At 41.1% G+C, this 22093-nt stretch overlaps 1 protein-coding gene across 1 annotated transcript in view; it reads right to left on the minus strand.

The window, feature by feature from the left end:
- The window catches only part of Abca1 (ATP binding cassette subfamily A member 1), a 136541-nt gene that overhangs the window by 51175 nt on the left and 63273 nt on the right, over positions 1 to 22093 (minus strand). Inside the window, exons 7-10 of the mRNA XM_033759198.1 lie at positions 10702 to 10794; positions 5552 to 5792; positions 3139 to 3278; positions 2657 to 2773 (exon numbers count right to left, since the gene is read on the minus strand). Of these exons, the coding sequence (XP_033615089.1) occupies positions 2657 to 2773; positions 3139 to 3278; positions 5552 to 5792; positions 10702 to 10794 (591 nt within the window). The remainder of the gene's footprint in view (positions 1 to 2656; positions 2774 to 3138; positions 3279 to 5551; positions 5793 to 10701; positions 10795 to 22093) is intronic.

A 22093-nucleotide genomic window follows, 5' to 3' on the forward strand; every position in this document is an offset into this window, starting at 1 on the left:
TTTTTTTTTTTTTTTTTTTTTTTTGGTCCTCAGTCTTATTTTCACCAACATTATTAGCTTTTTTTCCCTTTGTGACTTCATATTTGTTATTTTAATGGGAACATAATGCTTTTATAGGGTATGTATACACTACAATTTCATTAACTATTCCTATACTGCTGAGCATTTAGTCTATTTCCAACTTCTCACAATAACGATTATTGCAGCATTAAGATTCTACCTCCTATGGTGACTTATTTAAAATTATTTCTGTAGGCTACATCCCTGGGGGTGTGTAGAATGGAGGTACATAAGATGGCATGTCTTTATTGGGTCTCGAAATTTTCATTCCAAACTGCTTTCCAATAGGTAATAATTTATATTGCCATCCGTAAGATATGTATGTATTTTTATTAACAGATACAAAATTGTACCTCACCAAAGTTCACAGAAGCATGGCTGAAAATCCTGAAGGTATTTTTTTTGGATACTTGAACTGAACAAATAAGAGCACAGGGAAGAGATGTAGCATTTGGGGTGAGATCTGCCCTGCCTGGGGTGTGACTTTTGAGCAGTGTGGCCATGGAGGGCAGCAAGAAAGATGTACCCAGGGAGATCACTGACCATGCAGCAGCTCTATGGGTTTTAAGAGGATCACGAGATCTAAGACCCTTGGAGCAATAAGTACAGAGAAAGCAGGGCCTGGAGAGGAGGGGCTGAGAGCAGCTCAGAAAAGAACGAGCAAATTGCTGTCATAGACACACAGAGAGAAGTGCCTCCAACCAAGAGGGTGAAGCACTGGAGTCAGAGCCAGAGAAAGCAGAGAAATAAGAGCTATCCCTAGAAGCAGAAGCCTTGGGCATGGCATCAGGTACCAGACGCCAGGCTGCAGGTGCTGAGAATTGAGAAGCCCATGCTAGGGGAGTTAAATGCTCCTGAGGTCAAAGAAGACAGCAGGCAGAAAGGCTCTCATGACTCCACCCACAAGCTAATGACTGCCTAGTCTGTCTGGCCAGCCCAAGTGCCCTACTGAATCACAGGCCCTATTAGCTATCAGCCTGTTGGACATCCCCACACCCACAGGTTAGAAATCAAGAGTCACCTGGAGCCACTCTCTTCTGCTGCTCACCACCAAACAGTCATTAGGCCTCACTTCCTGCATTATGTCTGGACTACTCACTGATATAGTCTCCATTCCAGTTTTTACCTTCCACACATCCATCTCCCTGTTCAACCCATGTTATGTCAGAATAATGCATCTATATCTGCACTTACTTAAAGCCCTTTCATGGTGTGCCCAGACTTTAAAGACCCTTAGTTTAACACACAAGTCCCTCAAGGCATATGATGCCTTTCCTTCTAGCATCCACTTCCTATCACATATTGGAGGTCTCCCAGCAAGACTGCTAATAAATTCCACTGCTATGTTTACAAGGAACTTGTCCCTTAAGAACTGGGAGTGTGTGAGCAGATGGAGCATCCAAGGCAAACTCTCAGTTTAAGAGTAGGAAAGCATATATTTGGCCACAACTTAAATCTCACTGAGTACTTGCAACAGGGCTCTCTACCACTGTCTGAGGCTCCAACTGGTAGAAATGGGGATTCCAAGGTGAAGGCCAGGAAGAAGAGCTTGTAAGGACACATGTCTGTGACACTACCTGTGACTGGCTCATGCCTTATGGAGGAGAGAATGGAACCCAACAGACATCTATGCTTACAGGGCATGAGCAACACCTATTTGTACCCGTACAATCTTTACACGTCATTGTGTGTGCTTTTCTCACTCAAGTAACTATTTTTAAAGGGACATCACTGGAGGTTTCCACATCACTGAGGCTTCTTCCTCAACAACCATGCCATCAGGGGATCAGGGGACAGTTTCACACTTCAGAAGAATTCCCTCCAGATGTGTACAGCCTCTAAAACCCATTGTCCCTTGGCTCATTGAGGTTCAAAACAAGAAACCTGGCAAAATTCTCTCCTGCCTCTTAATGGCAGCAGAAACAAAAGGAAGTGGCATCCCTCACCACAGCAATGGGAAACAGTGTAAAGATTCTGGCTCCACCCAAGGCAGGGATGATGTGATTAAACAGCTCTCAGACGCTAGCAAAGGAGACATTCTGTTCTTCTCAGACTGCTCTGCTTTTGAATCCAACTGTCTCTAGAGCACTCATCCCTTTCAAGTGGCTCAGAAGCATTAAGTGCAATTCTATTCCATGCAGCTCTGAACTCACCCAGTGCCTTGTAAATTGGTATCTCTGACCTATCTGTGAGTCAGACTACTCTTTTGCTCCCACACTTCCTTCCAAAGCCTACTCAAACATAGGAGGGCTAGAGAAGATACTGGGGCTGGCTCATCAGTTGGAGCCTGAAATGAAAATATGGAGGGTCCTGTAATCACCAAGCTCCACCTCCAAATATTGGCCCTTACTAAGTTTAGAAAACTGGTATTTGGCCATGAGAGGCATTGATGTTAAAGTGCACAAAGGTATTGCTGCACCATGGCCTCTGCTGCACTGCGGCCTCTGCTTTGAGAGAGATGGCAGGCCTGTGGCTTGAGCAAGGCTCACTACATCTCAACTGGTAAAACTGAAAGCATTATTACATCACTTATGGGAATGTGACTAGAACTCACACCAGTATCAAGCAGGCACGTCATAGTCAGAAGGACACTCACCCGGACAAGGTCCATTTCTTGGCTGTTCTCCATGAAGGCCCAAAGCTTGGGGCTCAGCTCCCGCCACATGCCTTCCACATCATGGAATACAGCCAGTTCCTGGAAGGTCTTATTCACCTAGAGTCAGGTGGGAGCCAGGGACCACAGGAAAAGTGGAGAGGCAAAAACGAGCAATTCAATGCTCCCTAAAAGGACATCCCATCCCAGCACCCCCAGCCAGTCTTCACCCATCCCCCCAAAATGCTTGCCTGTAGTTAGGATTCAAATATACCTAGAATGCCTGCCTATAGCTGATTCAAGTATTTAGGGCTTAGAGGCTGTCCCTTAATGGTCAGCTCTTGATCAGGCTTGAGGTTTTCACTCTTTAAAAATCCCCAATGAGTTATAAGTCTACTCAGCACACTCCATCTGAAGCAGCCTTTACTTTTTTGTCCCTAATTCTGGAAGCATTCTGAGGAGGGACTCGGGCCTGGGCAGCTTACCTCAGCCATCACCTGCCTCGTGGCTGGAGTATCTGGTGTATACAGGATCTTCCCGACAAGCAATGGCTTCAGTGCTTTCCAAATAATGCGGGAAAGAGGGCTAGACTCCAAATTCTTCAGCAAATCATTGCAGTAAGGAGCTAAAACCATGGAAGACAAGCATTCGCTCATATGCATAGCCTTACACCAGTAGGAACTTACAGGGTTTTGGGAGTGAGACAGAAAATCCCAGTTACACAACCCTACTCTATCACACTTCAGTCGCATAGCAAGTAACTTTATCATGTGAGCCTTCATTTGCTCTTCTGTAAAAATAAAGTTCATAACATCTACTTGGCAAAAGACTTGGGGAAATCTGTAAAGCTTCTAGAAAGGTCCTTGATAAATAATCAGAGTACCTTATAGCTAAAAACAGAGCCAAACTAGAAACAATGTTTTTCCTATGCACAAAACCTCATACCTCTAGACTCATACTCTCATGGTAGTCCTAGGACTGATTTCACTGAAAACAAACAGGACACTTGGGGAGCGAACAGCAGGATGAATTCAAACTTTGGTTTTCAAGCAAAAGCCAAAAAAATTTTTTTAATGGATTAATAGATTTCATCACACGTACCTATACATGAATATCAAATAAAAACTTAAAACTGAAACATCCAAAGTTGTAACTATCAAATAGGTTTGATTACTCCTGATTTTTCAAAACTTCATTTTAAGGTTTTTAGTTGATTTTTTTTAAGACACCATCTAACCTCTACATGCTACAAGACCATAGAATGGTGGGGGTCTGGAGATGGAACCCAAGGCTTAGAAGCATGTTAAGCATGTGTTGTACCACTGAGCTGCAACCCCAGCTCCCTAATTTGTTAATAAAGAAGATCTGCTCACAAGTACATCTGTTATGTAAATGAGGGCTCCCATGGGTCTATTTGCATGCTGGGGCCAAGGAAAAAAATGTCATTTCATAAAGCTGCCTCTGATGTCATCCCTTTCAGGCTGTAAAGCAACTTGCAAACATCTAGAGTGCATTACTCCAGAGGAAATAAAAGGTTCTCGTACTACAGCAATGCACAGAAAGTTCTCCCACTCACTGTCTGAAAGACACACCTACAGCTGAGAATGAAGAAAGGCTTAGCTGTAGTGTGTCTTTGAGGAAAAGTATATGACACTGGATCCCTGGTGCCGCCAGGCGCAAGGCACACATCCCCACAAAACTTCCCAAGTGTGGCAAGCTGGTATGGAATTACCTTCTTTATCCTTGCGGCTAAGAACACAAAACAAACAGGAGATCAAACATCCGGGTGTGATGGTAAACACATTAACAAGAGCATTTGAGAGGCAGTGTGGTTTTCCAGGAAAAGCCCAGAGCTAGGAGGATTGAAATTTGAATCCCAACTCTTAAGAGCTTAGCTATAATATGGCTCTGATCAAGACACTTACCTTCTCTAAACTTCTGAAATGTGAACCTTCCTGAATTTTCAACGGGGTAAAATGAGATAACTTAAACAGACTGCAAAGTGCATAGGAAATTTTACCTAAACGTTAGATTTTTGTTGTAGTTGTTGTTATTACTGTTATTTTTAGGATTTTATCATAATGCTGATCTCAACAGTAATATTTTAAAGGACCAAGATCTCATCCTTTTTATAATCTCTCTGGCTGTATGAAAGTATAATTGATAAATAATAGTGGCATATATTTAAGGTTTACACAACCTGGTGTCTTGATGTATATAGGAAAGTTAACATTTACATAACCAAGTTAATTAATATATCCATCTCACATAGTTATAGGCTGTGCGTGTGTGTGTGTGTGTGTGTGTGTGTGTGTGTGTGGAGGGGGTAAGAATACTTAAGGTCAACTCTCTTAGCAAATTTTAAGTATACCACACAGTGTTATTAACTAGAGTCACTAGGCTATACATTAGATCTCCAGCATCTGTTCCTCTTCCATAACTGAACCTTTCTTCACTTTGACCAGCATCTCCCATTCCTTCACCGTCCAATCCATGCCCACCTCCTTCCTACTGTTTTTATGAGTTCATTTTTTTAGGTTCACATATAAGTGAGATCATTTAGATCTGTCTTTCTGCCAACACCCTTAATTATTCTGGAACAACCTTCCTACCTCCCCCAGGAAACTGAGAACAGTCTTCAATCATTCATACATTTTGATAAACACCACCATACACCTGAGATGTACCAGTCCCCAAACAAAGAACTGGGGGTAATTAGCTAAACTGGGGATAATAAGATCCCATTCCCCAGGAGCTCAGAATCTTCCAGGAAAACAAATATGTCAATGTCTAGTGCTGCCACAGAGCATTCAAGTAAGCGTGAGGAGGGAGGTGACTCAGACTGATCCCAGGCCTAAGGCAGGGATGAGGACAGAGCTCTGGTCTGCAGATACTCACTTGTAGAGTTGTCATAGAAGGTTTCAGCATCTTCCTCAGTGCCATTGCCTCCAAAGAGGGCTTTGTAGTTGTTGTCCTCATACCAGTTGAGAGACTTGATCAGCAGCCCCCCACCTTCTGGGTGACCACAGACGATTCGGGACACAGCTTGGTATATCTGGGTGGAGGAGCTGGAGCCGTTCATATTAGTCAGAAACATCACTTCTTGCCGCATGTCACTCCAGCTCTTCATGCTGAACAGCTGATGCCACGGATGGGGAAGAAAAGGAGAGAGCAGACAGGGAGTGGGAAGGGAGAACAAGGATTGGGACAAAGAGACAGAAACACCTCATTTTCTTGACCTTTCCAAAGCCATGCTACGGAATATATTTTACCTGACATCATCTCAAAGCCTTGATATGGGTTTGTCAGAACCTTCCTTTTCTATCTGTGGCTCTGGTTTGCATTAGCTGAGACACTGTTTAAAATGCAGACTCCAAGATCCCTCTGCAGACCTGCAGAATTCACACTTGCTTTTTCACCAGGTGCCCACGGAATCCCTGTGCCCATTTAGGTGTAAGAAGCACATCCTAGAAGTTAGTGGATCCCCCAGTGATGGCCTTTACCTCATGGGGACTCTGGCTTGTTGGAGAGAATGCCTTCTCTAAGTGGCTATGTCTGAGCATGAGTCGATCAGGAACTGTTTCCACCCTTGATCACAGACTCATTTTAAAAACATCTTAAACTCGAAATTAAAGAGCCTGCTGTCTTTTCTTTGAAAGAAAGTGTGTGAAGTTCCCTACTCTGGTTTCAGTGAAGTGTCGGGTAATTGAAAAGCGTACGGTGGGAGATCTGATTTTGAATCCTAGTGATGTCTCCCATTGGTTTGCAGCCTTAGAAACATCATATACATCTCCAGGACCAACCTGTCATCAAGGTGATGCGGCTAACACAGAGCATGGGAGGAGTAAATGACACAACACATGTGACAGCCCTCACAGAACAGTCCTAAAGAGGATGAGTTAAAGGCCTCCGGCAGCCAGCGGCTTGACTATGTCTAAAGTCATAAACATCAATAAACGAACAGTGCCCTGCCTTACATACAAATGTCCTCCAGTACCTTGTAGGGTTCTTGGCCTAACTGCTCTTATTAAATATTTGTGTTTTGCACTGCCGCACATTTCATAACAAATCACCACTACATCCCTCCATTCCTTGAAAGGTCACTGCACGGTCTCACTGCCTAGGAAGAATGAGCCACAGAGAGAGGGGCAGAGGCTGCTGGATCCTGTTTGTATCCTGGAGAATTCCATGTGCCCATCTTCTACTTCTCTCCTCAGCCAGCTTCAGTGAATAAAGGATCTTGAATACTGTAGGTCCTAACCTCTGCCTTCTGCTTCCATTGTCGGCCTAGGCTCTGGCTGGGGGGCACAGGACAAACTGATTTCTTTCTCAAGAGAGGGAACACCTAGCACACTCCGCAGAAGCACAATTAGGTGGACAGCTTTTCCTTGCTTTATCATTGCATAAGCTGTCTGGAATAATGGGGTGTTCAGAAGGGGAAGGGAGAGCAGATAGCATCTTTCCTTTCGTTGGATGATGGCACAACCCTACGTATTTTTATGTGCTAGTGAGACAATGCCACTCACTTATCTTTCCACGTGCTGCCTTACACCACCTCCCAATCTAAAGAATGCATTTCTTCCCACATAAAGGTAGAAGAACACCTTTGGACAGAGGTATCATCAATTACTGAGTTGTTCCTGAAGTGTGACACTTCCCAGCACCAGCTTTCCAGGTCATTATGGCTTGTGTCTACACGTCACCCCAAAGCCTCGTGTGCCTTCGGTGGAGCTTTTCAGAGGTGACTGGATCTAGGGTGTGTGAATGGGGTTAAGGGTGTGACACTGGGATTAATGGTTTGTGGTACTGGATTTCCACTGATTGGTTTATGACAGTTCTGGGTATGGATAATGGGAAGGCCCACCTTGGGTGTGGGTGGCACCACCCAAAAGGCTTGTAACCCAGATGGGATAAAAGGGAGAGGGATCTTGCTGCTTTGCCACTTTGCTGCCTTCTGCTTGCCACACTGTGAACTGTTTGTCCACTGCGATGCCCCTCTGCCGTGCCACCCTACCTCGGAGCCAGCTGACTATGGACTGAAACCTCTTCGAACTGAGCTGGAAGAAACCTTTCCTCCTTTAACTTGTAAGTGTTTGGTACTTTGGCCCACTAACAAGAGAAGTAACCAAAATGGAGGTCAACTCCTGATCGCCTTCCCACAACTCAGTTTACACTCCACACTTCCTCTATAAAGTGCCCTGACTCACAGAAAGAGTGGCTAAGGTGATAGCTGATGCTGTTTGATAATTATCTGTTGAGTGAAGAAATGGGCCACTGACTCACTGCTTCTTTGATCCACTGCAATGGTCTTTATCCTTTCTCACAATTACCCCAGGTACTTCACAGTGCAGCCGCCAGAAGAAAAACACCCTGTAAACTCTAGATCTCATCACATCCCCTCTGCTCCAAGCCCTCCACTGACTTCCCATAGCACCCAGTGAAAATCCAGAGTATGATGAGGTCTACACAGGACTTACTCCTTCTCTCATTTCATCTTTAGTCACCCTGTCACTAGCTAACTTTCTTCTGGCCCCACTGGCCTCTTTCCTGGTCCTTACTCATGTCCTTAAGCATGCCCCAGGATCAGTGGCTTTGCATCTTGAAGTGCTCTTTTCCTCTACACGGACATGCTACTATTTCCTTCAGCCTGACCAGTCACCTTATCAGGGAGGACATTCCTAATCACTCCCTGAAAATGGTACCCAATGTTTGTCTGTACCCTCTTTACTTGGCTTCATTTTTCTGCATTGCACACATTCCCACTGTCACATTATACACTGACCCGTTTGATTCTGTCTCCCACCCCGTGGTGACATTCCTAATCACTCCCTGAAAATGGTACCCAATGTTTGTCTGTACCCTCTTTACTTGGCTTTATTTTTCTGCATTGCACACATTCCCACTGTCACATTATACACTGACCCGTTTGATTCTGTCTTCCACCCGTGAGGACAGAGGACTTACGACACGCATTGCTGAGTCCCCAACATCTAGCACGGCCAGGCACCTAGAGTATCCGAGACACTGCCTCCTGTCTTAATTTCCCAATCTTGTCTGGCGTATCTTCCCCACTACTCCAGATGGGAAATTCTTATCAGTTCTGATTTTCCCTACTCCCAAGGTCCCCATTTCTACCCAATTCCTAGGTCTGCTAATATCTATCTTCTTTCTTTGGAGGGTCTGCTTTCTATTGCAATTGAGTTTGTGACAAACTCTTACAATAGAAAGGAGTAAATGAGAACATGGACTTTGGAATCTGATTGGTTCACGACTGTGGGGAAGCTGCCTATTTTTCTGACCTTAGTGCCACCTGTAAAGTGGCACAGTAAATCCATGTCACATGTGTCGTATATATTATCTGGGGAAATAAGGTGAAACTGCCCAAACCAAAGCAGTTCCTCAAAAATTGCTGGCTCCCTTTCTCTTTTCCTTTCAAAGGAATCAACTTTCCTTCCAAACACTGACCAAACAAACAAGTACATTGGCATATCTTCTCTTATTTGCTCTTTCACAGAAATAGCAAATTAAACAATGAGTAACTAGTAATCAAACTGATTTGAAAGTGTTCTATTGGAGTAACCAGGGGTCCTTGCTTGTCCTGGAGCAGGAGCAAGCAGGACACAAAAAGAAGCTGCCATGAAAACAATGTGTATCAGTTGGAGAGTTTCCACCACACCAGCAATGGGAATACCACATGCTTTGGATTTTTTTTTTTTCCCCCAGACAATAGCAGAGCCAGAGATGTAAGAGAAAACAGCTGTAGCCAAACTCTGAGTTTAGACACAGCCTCCCCTGTTACTGCTTCTGCTTTGCTTTCTCCAAGGCCAGAAATGAAGGAGGGCAAGGAGGATGGGAGAGAACCTGCCAGAGTGAGACACATCAGTGTCAGCTAACCAGGCCCTGGAGAAAAATGGCTGTAGCCTTGCAGAGCAGTTTCTCTTTCACTTTCTGTCTCCTGAAAGAACCCCAGTTGGCCGGACTTTTCCACATAGCTAAAGGTCACCAGCCTTCAGAATGGAGCAACACGATAGCCTAGAAGGCTGCTCCTGACAGAGGCCCTGAAGCCCAAGTCTCTTCTGTCGGAGATATAAGCAGAATTAAAAAGAAAGAAGAGGCCAGGATGGAACAGAAAGAAATATACTGAACTGATGACAGTGTTAATCTTGGGGTTTTCTACGTTTTGTCCAAATGTTCTATATTTTCCATAATGAACATGCAATACTTTTACTGCCAGCAAAAGTAAATTTTGATATAAAAATGATACGTGCAAAAAATTGATCTAGAGAAGCAGCTAAAAGTGAGACTAGATTAAATCTGAGAAACTTGCCCCACCCATATTTTTTATTCTCTTATACCTTGTACATTGAAGTCTGCATTGTTTGTGGCCACTGCTTTCTTTCCAAGAATAATGTGAAGAAAGGCTGGGAGTCAGAGAGGGTGGAACACACACTGGCTAGGAATCAGAGGAAAAGGTAACTGCTTCTGTAAGGGGCTCTAATTCGTGAACTAAGATTACTCTGACATGTAGTCACATTTAATGTTCATTAAGAGATCATATTCCAAAGTTGAACCTGAGAGGCCAGATTTTACAAGGGAAGAGATGTATTGGGCATGCCATGTTGTTCTTGCTAATTAGCGAATGCATGTTTTAGTAAAACAACTGAATGATCTTGCTACTGAAGAAGCAATATGGAGAAGTTACTAGTCAGACAAAAACAGTGCTTAAAAGGTCAAGAGAGAATTCTCCTCCTTACAAATGTGTGATTATCTAGGGACAGATAGAACCCAGGGGAGAAAGCTCTAGACTAACTATGAGGCTTTTAGCCACTAACTAATTAGCTCTGAGACATGGATAAGTCTTTTTTTTTTTTTTCATCGCTGAAGTAAAAAGATCAAAACAGTTCATTGTTTTATTGCTTTTGCTTCTTAAACTGACATTCCACCTCATGTGGTATTCAAATTAAAACAACTCTCTCGGCCACACTCTGAACTAAAAGCAAACTGATGGCAAATGCTCTGTTCGCTGGTACTGGAAGGACATAACTTACCTCTTGGGCCAGACTCCCAAGACTGTCCAATAAAGTTTTCGTGGCTTCCTCCAGATGCTCAGTTGGAAAGGGAGATGTAGAGTTCAGTCCTCTCTGGAATGAGAAAAACAAAATACTTCGTTTCAAAAGAAATCCTGAAATTTCTATCAATAACACACAAATTAATTAGAACTATTCCCAATCTTTAATTTAAAAACAAGAAACTGACTCCTAACCAAAACAGAAGATACAATATCTATTAAAATTGCATGTACATTTGCAAGTTTTTCTTCAGATAAAAATTTCTGATTCTTTCATGAATGGCTGTAAATGCTGTAGGAATAAATATTTAAAGCCAGTTACAATGCAATAGATAAAAATACCTCATATGGTTCATGTTCAATAAAATTCTGACAACCAAGTTTCAACTCTGTCTAGATTCTGTAAGACACATATTGTAAGAATGGCCTTGAGAAACAACCTCATGATGGCTCACGAACCAGGAAGGAAATGTAAAGTTTACATCTATTAAAAGTAGAGGAAGAAGGAATTCTCCCCACTCTGTTCAGCACTGTTTTTAACCACTGAAATTTAACAGAGAACACTTATTTTAATATATCTAGTTTTAGTCAACTCTTTATATTAACCAATTCAGATCTTTAGTTGCTATTATGTACCACCTAACTGTGCAGTAAATATAAAAAATAATTCGGTCCAAGGGAAAGATAATTTAAGATTGAAAGCCCGAAGAATGAACAATAATGCATAGTTACGGAGGCCAGACTTACAAGTGGCAGACACTCAAATTTAGTTCTGAGCATTCAGGCTTCCAAAAGGGAAAATGAACCACATATAAAATTCCATCACTCTTATTAGTCAAATAATAAAATCTCTGGGGAGGTGCTCCAAGAAAAATGTATCTTTTCTAGGTACATCTATGAGCTTTGCTTTATTCCACATAATATCATGTACAGTGTAGAGAAAATTGGACTGTTTTGATACTTGTCATTCAGAGATTGCAGTGAAATTTGAACATCAACTACACAGAATATAGCTGGAAGTCGATGCAACTACCTCTGAGAAGTAGCAATCTAATGTATTCTTTTAAAATTAAGTTATTATCATCATAATCACCACATTATCCAAGCATAGTCCTGAATGTGCATTTCTGAGAAATCCGCCCAATGGTTCTATGAAGAACTTGCCCAGACCGATTTCTGAGCTCTTTCAGAACGGCTATGGGAATATTCCCACTTTCATAACCCCCAGAGGGACCTACGGTTTCCCATAAGGTCTCTATTACACAACTCACAGACTGTGTCAGTAATTATGCCTTTCAGATAGAGTAAGTCATGTTTTGATTTTGCTATCTTTGGTCTCACTTTATATCTAAAGATTACCACATGAGAAATTGAACCTATCAACAACTTTAAGCTAAGGGAATTCTCACAAACTAACTGGTCTTACATGAAAGCTACCAAAGGCAAAGTGTTGTTGGTTTCCTGTAAGAATCACAGTATGAAGTGTTCAGGAAATGTATGGTGAAAACAACACTCATGACAAAACAAGAAGTCCAATTGCCTTTCTGCAAATTTTCAAAGCTTAAAATATGCTTTCTGATCCATTTCTTTCACCAAGCCTGAATAGAAATAAGAGTCTTATAATTTTCTCTTGTCACCTGAGCAAATGACTTGAGTCGCCCTACTCCCTTATCCTCAATAAACAGCAGAGCTAATAATGTAGGGAACACATCGCAGAGTTTTCATGAGCACTGAGCACTGAAGTATTGGACAGGTACAAAGCACTCTGCATGGTGCCTGGCACATAGGAGGTCCTCACGATTATAAACAACTTCATGCTCTGCCCTTTTCTTTACTTCCTCAAAAGTTTGCTATAAAACTGGAGGGCTCCCACCTGTACAGTTTCTAGCTCTTACCAGACCAATATCCTCCTCCTGCTTCTTGGCTAGCTCTTGAACTTTTATCTTGTTATCTTGTTTTAATCTTTTCATCTTGTTTGTTCTTCCTCCACTAGGCAGAGAGCTAGAGTAATCATCTCACATCACACGAGCCATACTCCAATGTGCTTTTTCTAAAATTATAAATATTTCTGACTGCAAGGTTAAGATGTCTTCATCCTAATTCCTATCAGCTTGGGGTCAAATTTCTTTCTCTCCCCCATAATCCTTTACTTTCACTCAGTATTTGCCAAAGTTGGAAGCAAAACACAAGGTTAAGAAGACAAAATATTTGATCCACTTATCTTTTGTGCACACGTACATGTATAAAGGTATAGTGCACACATAAACACATATACAGACACGCATATATTTCTCACACATAACTTGCCCCAAAGTTGACATTTAAATTTAAAACCTTGGGCCAGGGATTTGGCTCAGTGGTTCTGCCACCTACCTCTCAAGTAAAAGGTCCTAAATTCCATCCCCAGTACCAAAAAATAAATAAATAAATATAGGAAAAAATAATATAAAATACAAACTTGGAGTGGGTAGACTTTAATCAAGCTGTAAAAATCCTAGAACAAAAAGGAGAAACAAGTGAACCTACATTTTAAAAATTAAAAACTGTGCATGCATAAAAAGATAACATTAACCTTAAAAAACAAGCCAATACATTTTTTAAACTTTAGCATAAATGGAATATCATGCAGCATTTAAAATTAACTGCATGCCACATATATCAACACTGGTAAATCTCAAACACAATGTTGTATAAACCAGGAACAAAAGGAAGTGCACATTTGCATAACGTGAATACTAGTTAAGTCAATAGTATGTATTGCAACTGACAGAATGTAAATACATGTGGTACAGAGCATAAGATGTGCAACTCCAAAATAGGTGTTATCTTCTTTTTTGAGGGGGTGCTGGAGATCAAACTCGGGACCTTGCACTTGCGAGGCAGGCGGCAGAACCACAGCTAAATCCCTGGCCCATGTAGCATTTAAACTTTTTATTTCACTTAACATTATGGTCTCAAAGTGCACATATTTTCCTACAAATGGCTCAAATTTATCCTTCTTTGTGGCAGAGTGGTACGTATACTACTATGTATAAATACCTTGTATTCTTTATCCTCTCATCTGTTGATGGACAGGCTACTTCCAAGATTTAGTTATTATGAGTTTTGCTGTTATAAACATGGGTATACATACATGTGTCACTAGGATATAATTTCATTAACTCTTTTGGGAAGATACCTCGAATGGCAATAGTCAAATGTAATCTCACATTTTAGTTTTTTAGGAATCTCCCTATTGATTTCCATAGAGATTGGATCAGTTTACATTCCCATCCACAGTGTAGAAGGGTTCCTTTTTCCCTGCAGTCTCACCAACATTTGTCATTATTTGCTTTCTTGAAGATAGCCATTCTTTCAGGAGTAAGATAGAATATAAATGTTGTTTTAACTTGCATTTCTCTGATGGCCAGAGACGTTGAGCATTTTTCAGATACATAGTGGCCAGTTGTACTTATTCTATTCACTTCAATTGCCCATTTTTTGACTAGATGTTTTATTGGAGGAGGGGGAGGTGAATTCTTTATAAATTCTAGATATTATTCCTCTGTCCAAGGAGTAGCTAGCAAATTATTTTTCCCATTCTGTACATTGTGTCTTTATTGACTATTTCCTTTGCTGCACAAAAGCTTTTAAATTGTAATATAATCCCATTTGTTGATTCTTGATGCCATGTCTTCTGCAACTGGAGTTCTGTTTAGAAGATTTTTTCCTGTGCCCATTTTTATCTTCCAGCAGATTGTTTCTGTTTTACTATCTATGTCTTAGATCTATTTTGATTTTATTTCAGTGCCCGGTGATAAATATTGGTCTATATTCAATGCTCTGCACATATGAAACCAGTTTTCCCAGCACCATTCGTTAAAAAGGCTCTTTCTTCCAGCATGTTTTTGGCCCCTTTGTCAAAGATCACGACTTAATATGCCCAAAGTTGTTTCTTCACCTTCTGTTCTGTTCTACTGATGAACATATTTGTCTTTGTGCTAGTAACACACTATTTTTATGACCGTAGCTTCAAGGTATAACTTGAAATCTGGGATCATGATGCCTCTTGTTTTGTTTCAGTTGCCCAAAATCACTTTTGCTATACTAGGTCTCTTCTTCCCACAGGACTGCAGAAACACATTTCTAGGTCTGTCTGCAGCTCATGAAGGGGTCCTTCTGGGGTCTATATCTGGTTCTTCACTCTGCCTTCTGGCTGCTCTGCTAACCAGCCACCATGAACTAAGCATCTTTGCTCTATCATGTCTTTCCATCATGATGTTTCTGCCATGAAGCCAGCTGAGCATGGACAGAATCCCCTTAAACCATGAGCCAAATTAAACCTTCCCTCTTTTAAGTTGTGGGTGATGCATATCATATCCAGCAAGGAGAAGGCTGACTGATATGATCCCTAAGTAGAGGACAGTTTTGTTCTGACTCTTTAAGAACCTGTGAGGCCCTTTCAGGTCCTGCACAAACATCTATCAGAGCATCTTATCCCTACACAACATCTACTCCTGTTCTCATGTGTGGCCCATCGAGTCCATGTCAGAATAATCAGAGAGAGCAGTACCTTATGCATCACTGCCTTCCCAGCTCACGTGCATGGCACTAATTAAGGCTCAGTAAGTGTTGGTTGAATGAATGAATTTGTTTATAGGCTGTCACTACATAAAATAAGGGTTGGAAAAAAATTTTTTTCTTTGGTACTGGGTATCAAACTTGGGTCCTTGCACTTGTGAGGAAGGCGGCAGTACCACTGAGTTAAATCCCCAGTCCTGGAGAAGAATCATTACTAATACATTAGAAGTCAAGCCAAATAGAAGTAGAAGACAAAATATCCATGAAATTAAAATGCAATTGAAAACTATTTCAATTTATAAAATTTTTATCCCCATGCATTTCCCAGAGACTCTACAACTAAATAAAGGAAGATGTGTGTGTGTTTGAATAGTGTTTCCAAATAACAGCCAATTTTGTTTTCCTCCTGCAGATGCACATTACAAATTTATCATTGCAATATTTCAAATTTACTTTAAATACCTTCATAAAGTGGATGCAAATCTCTACTTATTTTGCCCATATGCAAAACATCCAATTCAGGGGTCAGATTATTATGTTTTAGTTCAAAATGAAGACCATTAAGCCACACACCAGGTGCAGATACCATCACTTCTCATAAGCAATAACTGCCTGCTTCCAATGATTTATATGAAATAAAGATTACCTCTGAGGAACATTTTAATTTTTTAAAATAAAAGTAGGAAATTATAAAAGCCATGTGAAGTTACTAATCTTTTAAAAACAATTTAACAATATTCACTTCTAAATTTGATGTATTCTACACATTAAAAATCATTTTTGTGCTGTTTCTAAACATGGTTAAATACATGTTTTAGCATAATTCAGGACAAAAATCAAACCTTTATCTTATAAATGGCAACACTTTTTAGAAAAACTAGTATAATTAAAGCAAAAATACCTGTGCAGATGGAACTGAATAGTCATATTAATGCAATGCTAAATTCACAAAAGTATCCCTTAGCTCTGTGTTCTCCTTTTCTTATAGGAACAAGGTAAACACAGAGGATGAAGAGTAAATCTGCACAGCACGGCACTGCACTGAATATCAAATGCTGAGGATGTGGACTGCTTATGGGGAGAAAGGGTATTTTGTAAACAGAAGGCAGAAAAATCAAATAAAGCCAAAAAAAACTGATAGTTCTGACAAATGTCTATATTTCAGGCAAGTGGAGAGGAACAGGCAAGTGTTCTCCTCTGCAGAAACCTACACAAATGCTTTAGGACTATTTGTAACAGGTTGAAGTATTTATCCCTAAAAAGCCATGAGGCAAAAGATAACACCAAGCCTCGTCTGTACTCCAAATCCAAGTCTAAGAGCCGAGGAGTTAACCAGACCTTTAAAGATAAAGGGGACTTTGTTCACCTCTCACCCACCTGCTCATTCAGTCTATCACAGCCCAACTGGAAGATCACAGCCTTAGGGGGACCTTGGGGAACATTCCACCCTGGTGGGAATGTGCTACCTACCTCGGAAGACCTTCAGAGAGAACTCAGTTTCCAAGAGCAGAGCTCTCCTTTAAGGCTGAAGGTATCATCTTGATAGCAAAATGCTATCTTGCTATCAGAGAGCAAGATAATCTAAACACACAGTTTTATGTGTGCTATCCAGAGCATTATTCAAAGGGAAACAAATCTGTGTGCCTATCCTTGGAACCTCAAAGATAAGATGCTGTTTTCACACCGCTGAGGCCGTGATGAGTCAGGATGAATGCCCAAACCTAGTTAACTCCAATCCCACATTTTCCCCACTACCTCTCACAGTGTCCCATGCTGGCAAGGAACACCGTGGGGAGGAGCGTGGGAAGTCACCAATGAAACACAGATGGAAGGACACCCCTAACTCGTCAGCCTCGGAACCTATGGAGAATTCCTCAAATGGCCAGGCTCTGCCTTAAAGCTGGTAGAGAGCACCTGCTCCACACACGTGCACCTCATGAACACTGCCCATGGATGAAAATCCGGTGTCTAAAACAGTGCTTGGTACAAAGCAGACAGGCAATAAAGATTCACTGATTTACTTGGATCAGTGTCTCGTGCCTTGCTCAGAGATGCTGTGCTTCCCATCTCTCTGTGGTTTATACATTAAAAGCCCTAACAGGTTTATTTTACATTAGAGTCATTCTAAGGATATGGGCAAAAAAAAGGCAGTGAGCTGGAAAGAGATCAATAAAAGCCTAGGGTACTGAGGGAACACCTCAGAGTCATAATGAAATCTACCCTCCAATCAAAAGCACTTGTGCAAGTGAATAGCTCCCCAACAATGTTTACACCCTGATCTCTGAAATCTACAAATATAATACATTACAGGGCAAAATGACCCTTGTAAATAGAATTAATGCTATGGACCTTAAAATAATGAGATTATCCTAGATTATCTGGATAGGCAATCTAATCACATGGGCCCTTCACAGCATACAACTTTCTCTTACTGGAGGCAGAGAGGTGTGGCAGAAGAAGAAGTGAAAGATTTAAATTCTAAGAGGGCTTTAACCCATAGGCTGAACAAAGACCACACAGAAAAAATGAAGAGAAACACTGGTACCTCTAGAGCAAAAGACCTCCTTCCCCTTTCCATCTGACAGCCAGCAAGGAAAGAAGGATTTCACTCCTGTACCTGCAAGAAACTAAATTTGGCTGATAGCCTAACTGTGTTTGAAAGTGATTCATTTTCAGAACTCCCAAAAAGGAACACAACTCATGTATGATGGCACATACCTGTAATCCCAGCACTCTGGAAGCCTGAGGCAAGAGGATCATGAGTTGAGCCCTAGCCTATACGATTTAGTGAGACTCTGTCTCAAAATAAAAAAATAAAACAGGTGGAGGATATATCTCAGTGCAAAGACCCTGGTTCAATTCCCGGTATTACTACGTGAAAAACAGGCAGGAAGGAAGGAAGGAAGGAGGGAAGGAAGGAGGGAGGGAGGGAGAGAAAGAGAAAAAAGAACACAGCCCCATGAACATCTTGATTTCAGCCTTGTAAGACTCTTAAGAATTAAACCCAGGGAAGCCTAGACTTCTGCCTTTCAGAGTGTGAGATAATAAGTGTGTTATTTTAAGTATCTGAGGAAATTTGTTGCAGCAATAGATAAAGTAACCAGCCAGGATCTTAACAACAGAGGCAAATAAATTGTTCTGGCCAAAATGTGCTGAGCCACTACTATGGCCCTCCTACAATCCCAAATACAGTAGAGGTTACTGGGGGCAGCAGCAGAGAGAGGTCCCCATACAGGCTTCCGTCCTTTCTCTGACAAAGGTATGTGCTGCTTCTTCAGGAAGGACCTCATAGCAAGTCAGGTGAGGGCAAGTTCACCTGTTTTACCCAAATCCACTTCACCGAGCAAAAAGGAAATAGAAGCTGCTGCCAGGTGGAGCCTGAGCAACTCCTAGGGGTTATTATCTCAACAGTACAGATACTATGAACACTCTGTAACATGAGTCTCCCCTAGACCTAAGTGCATTCACCCTAGAGAAAGTACTTCATGCATCAACTTATATTTGTATACTCATTGGAAAACCACCTTTCTGAGGGTATCTACTGAGTCCAGCTAACACTTATAAGCACCTACTAAATACTGCTCTCTGAATCAGTAAGTTTTTAACTAAAAAAGAAGAGAGTGCCTAATAAAAGCACTCTTAATCCCAGATAATTTTGATGGTCGCAGTAGCATTCTAGTATTTGACATTCATTTTTATGTGAGCTATAGATATAAATACGAATCTACACAGTGAGAGTCCTTGGCAATATCTGGCAATTCTCAAATATTCTCATATTTGCTTAATATGACTCTGCTTCCTAACACTAAAATACAAATGGAAGTTCCCTTCTTACCAGCAATTGTTTTTGTCACACAATTTATGTTACTCATGTCAGTTAAATGATCAGCTTCCATTTATTGAGCACCTAATGCATACCAGAGATTAAGTCAGGCTCTGCACATATATGACCAGAAATCACAATAAAAGGTAGAAAATATTCACATATAAAAGAGAGGAAGCTGAGGCTTATAGAGACCAAAATAATTTTCCAAGGTCAATACTGGAAAAAAGTTGAAGCAATTATGTGAACCCAGATCCAGCTGAGCTGAAACCCATGCCCCTCACAAATTTCCAGGTTTTCCTCATGTCATCCAAACGCTGTTATTCAGGGGTTGTCCAGGGACTGGAGGAAGCCCAGGAGAAAGGCTCAGAATATCCTTGAGTAAAAAACAGGGAATGCACAATCTCTCTCTCTGTCTCTCTCTCTGTCTCTCTGTCTCTGTCTCTGTCTCTCTCTCTCTCTCTCTCTCTATCTCTCTCTCTCTCTCTCTCATCTGGTTGCTGCTTGCAAACATTACAATGTTTGGCACAAGTAACTGCCCATGTGCAATGACATCACATGTCACAAATGTTAAAATGTTTAATTTTTAACCAAGTGGCAGGAGAAAAAGCCTTCTCACTGTAAAGCAAATACCAATCCCAGCACTCCAATTAAGGATCTGCTTAACTCAATAAATAAAATTCCAGCATGTTTGGAAATCATTTCATCTCAAAGGCATCCTCCAAAATCATCTTCACGCAGAACATCCTAACCACCCGCTGTAACCTAATTCAAAAGCTCCATTTTCTGACTTTCAGGAAATACATTTTGCAGCAACAGCAGAGGGGTAGGGGCACAAGCCAGATGTTCCTTACACCCAAGAGATGTATAGGAAGCACCTGGAGCCACCTTAGTCAACACCTGCTTGCGAACCAACTGATCCACAAGGTACAACATGACATCAATGTGATGTAACGTGGCTGACAGGTCCAAAGGTTCATTCCCATGTATTCTGCCATGGTGCTAATCCTCCCACACGGAGAGACATTTTCAAGTTGGAACCTGAACTGTAGTCAGGTGATGAGGGCTGCAACACCATTCTACTTTGCATGTAATTCAGACATTCCGTGACTGGAGGGAGTCTTACTGCATTGTGTACACAACAGGTGTTCGATGAGAAAACAGAAGTGAAAGAGTGAAGAGGAACCGTGTCTTCGAAAAACACTCATCTTTCCAAAATTGAAGAATCAATACATATTTCTTCCTGTACTGAAGTAAAGCAGACCAGACCAGCCCAAGAAAACGGTTTTGTACCACAACCTTTTGTAACATTTGTAATAACCTTGACCCTCTATGTCTCACAATGTTAAAAAAAAAAAAAACCACAAAAACAAAGAAACAAAAATATGCTAAATGTTCATACCTGTACATCTATTAGGATGTTACTTAGGGCTGTAAACATCCCCATAAATATTTTACTTGAAATTATGATATAGAAATATTAACCAACAGAATCACAGACCATCGAGCAAAGCACTCAGTATTAAAAATTAAAACAGAAACAATGCATTACTTCGGAATTAAACAAAAGCAGACCTTGAGAATTAGGCCTAAACTGGTCCCTGTGATTGACTTGGGTGCCCACCACGAGGCACCCAGAAGCTCAGTTTTGCTACCTTGTCTCATGCAGCAGCTGCGGCATCACAAACTCAGCACCATGCATGAACTTCTTGATGGTCGGTCTGAAGATTTGTTCCTAAAGTCACATTTTCAGGTATTATGCTAGCAAAAGTCCTGAAACTGAATATTCTTTGGACCCCTGGGAAAATCTGATTCTCTATAAATAAATCATGCTGTGCAACATTCAAGAGTATTATCATTTTGTTTTATCATAATGAGGATTGTCTCTTTTCAGGCACATTCTTCCTCCAGAACTCTTTCCCTAGCTCTAAGAGAACCTACTGACAAATCAGAGCTTCTGGTAAGCAGGAAATCAGAATAGTGGATGTTAAATGATGAATTGGAGGGGTATTCACCAGAGCTGTCAGAAAACCTACAAATAATGTTTATTCTAGAATTACTGTGCACAATTCTCTGATGACAAATACACTCAGCTTCACTCTTTGGTTAAGAAAGAATGCATATCCTCAATGAAGCGCTTCTCTAAATGATGGAATACTGGGCTAATAAAACTCTACCAGCATTTTTTTTCTTTGAATACAGTTTTGTCACTGATAAAGCTAATTATCGGATATGGTCCTATCCGATTCCAGGGTTTTCCTCCAGTGTGAGCTCACAATGTCTCTTTTTAACATGAATTAAACATGAATTGATAGCCACCTTCCCATCAATAGTTTTGAAACATTTTTTAAGCTAGGAAATCTTTCAAATGAACTCTTACTCAGAATATAAAATATAATATAAAAATAATATAAAACATGGAAAAGCAGGCCTTCTCCAACTAACGAGCACAAGAGACCATGGGCTTGGATTTAGCCACACCCAATACATTCTTCCTCTATCCAAGCCTTGAAAGATCTCCCAAAAGTTTGAAAAAAATACTTAAAATATCATGGGGATAAACTGTGTCACAAACTCCCTGGAAGCTCTATGCTTCTGCAAAAACAAAGTTATGCTGTCCAACAAAAAACGTCACATTTCAAAACCTCAGTGCTTCACATGTGTAAATGCCGAATAGTTTCTCTGGAGTGAATAATCTGCAATAATACAGAAGATCCTAATAAGATTACTAACATTGAGAAATGGGAAGAAAGGAGCTAAAGGTGTAGGGAAGGTGGGACGGGTAGGGGAAGGGTAAAAAGGGAAAAGAAAAAAAATGTGAGATAATGAAAAGATGGAAATAAAGTGGTTGTAGATGGGGAGGGGAGGAGGGGGTGAAGGGAGGGCAGAGACAAGAGGAAAAAATGAGAACCAAGACCTGTCATGTAGAGGTACAAGATCCCAACAATGAATGTAACTGTACTGTATCCCTAAAATGTACCAATAAACT

Source organism: Fukomys damarensis, unplaced genomic scaffold (assembly GCF_012274545.1).
Source record: "Fukomys damarensis isolate Sample0158 unplaced genomic scaffold, DMR_v1.0_HiC HiC_scaffold_36, whole genome shotgun sequence".
In the NCBI taxonomy this organism is placed as follows: Eukaryota; Metazoa; Chordata; class Mammalia; order Rodentia; family Bathyergidae; genus Fukomys; species Fukomys damarensis.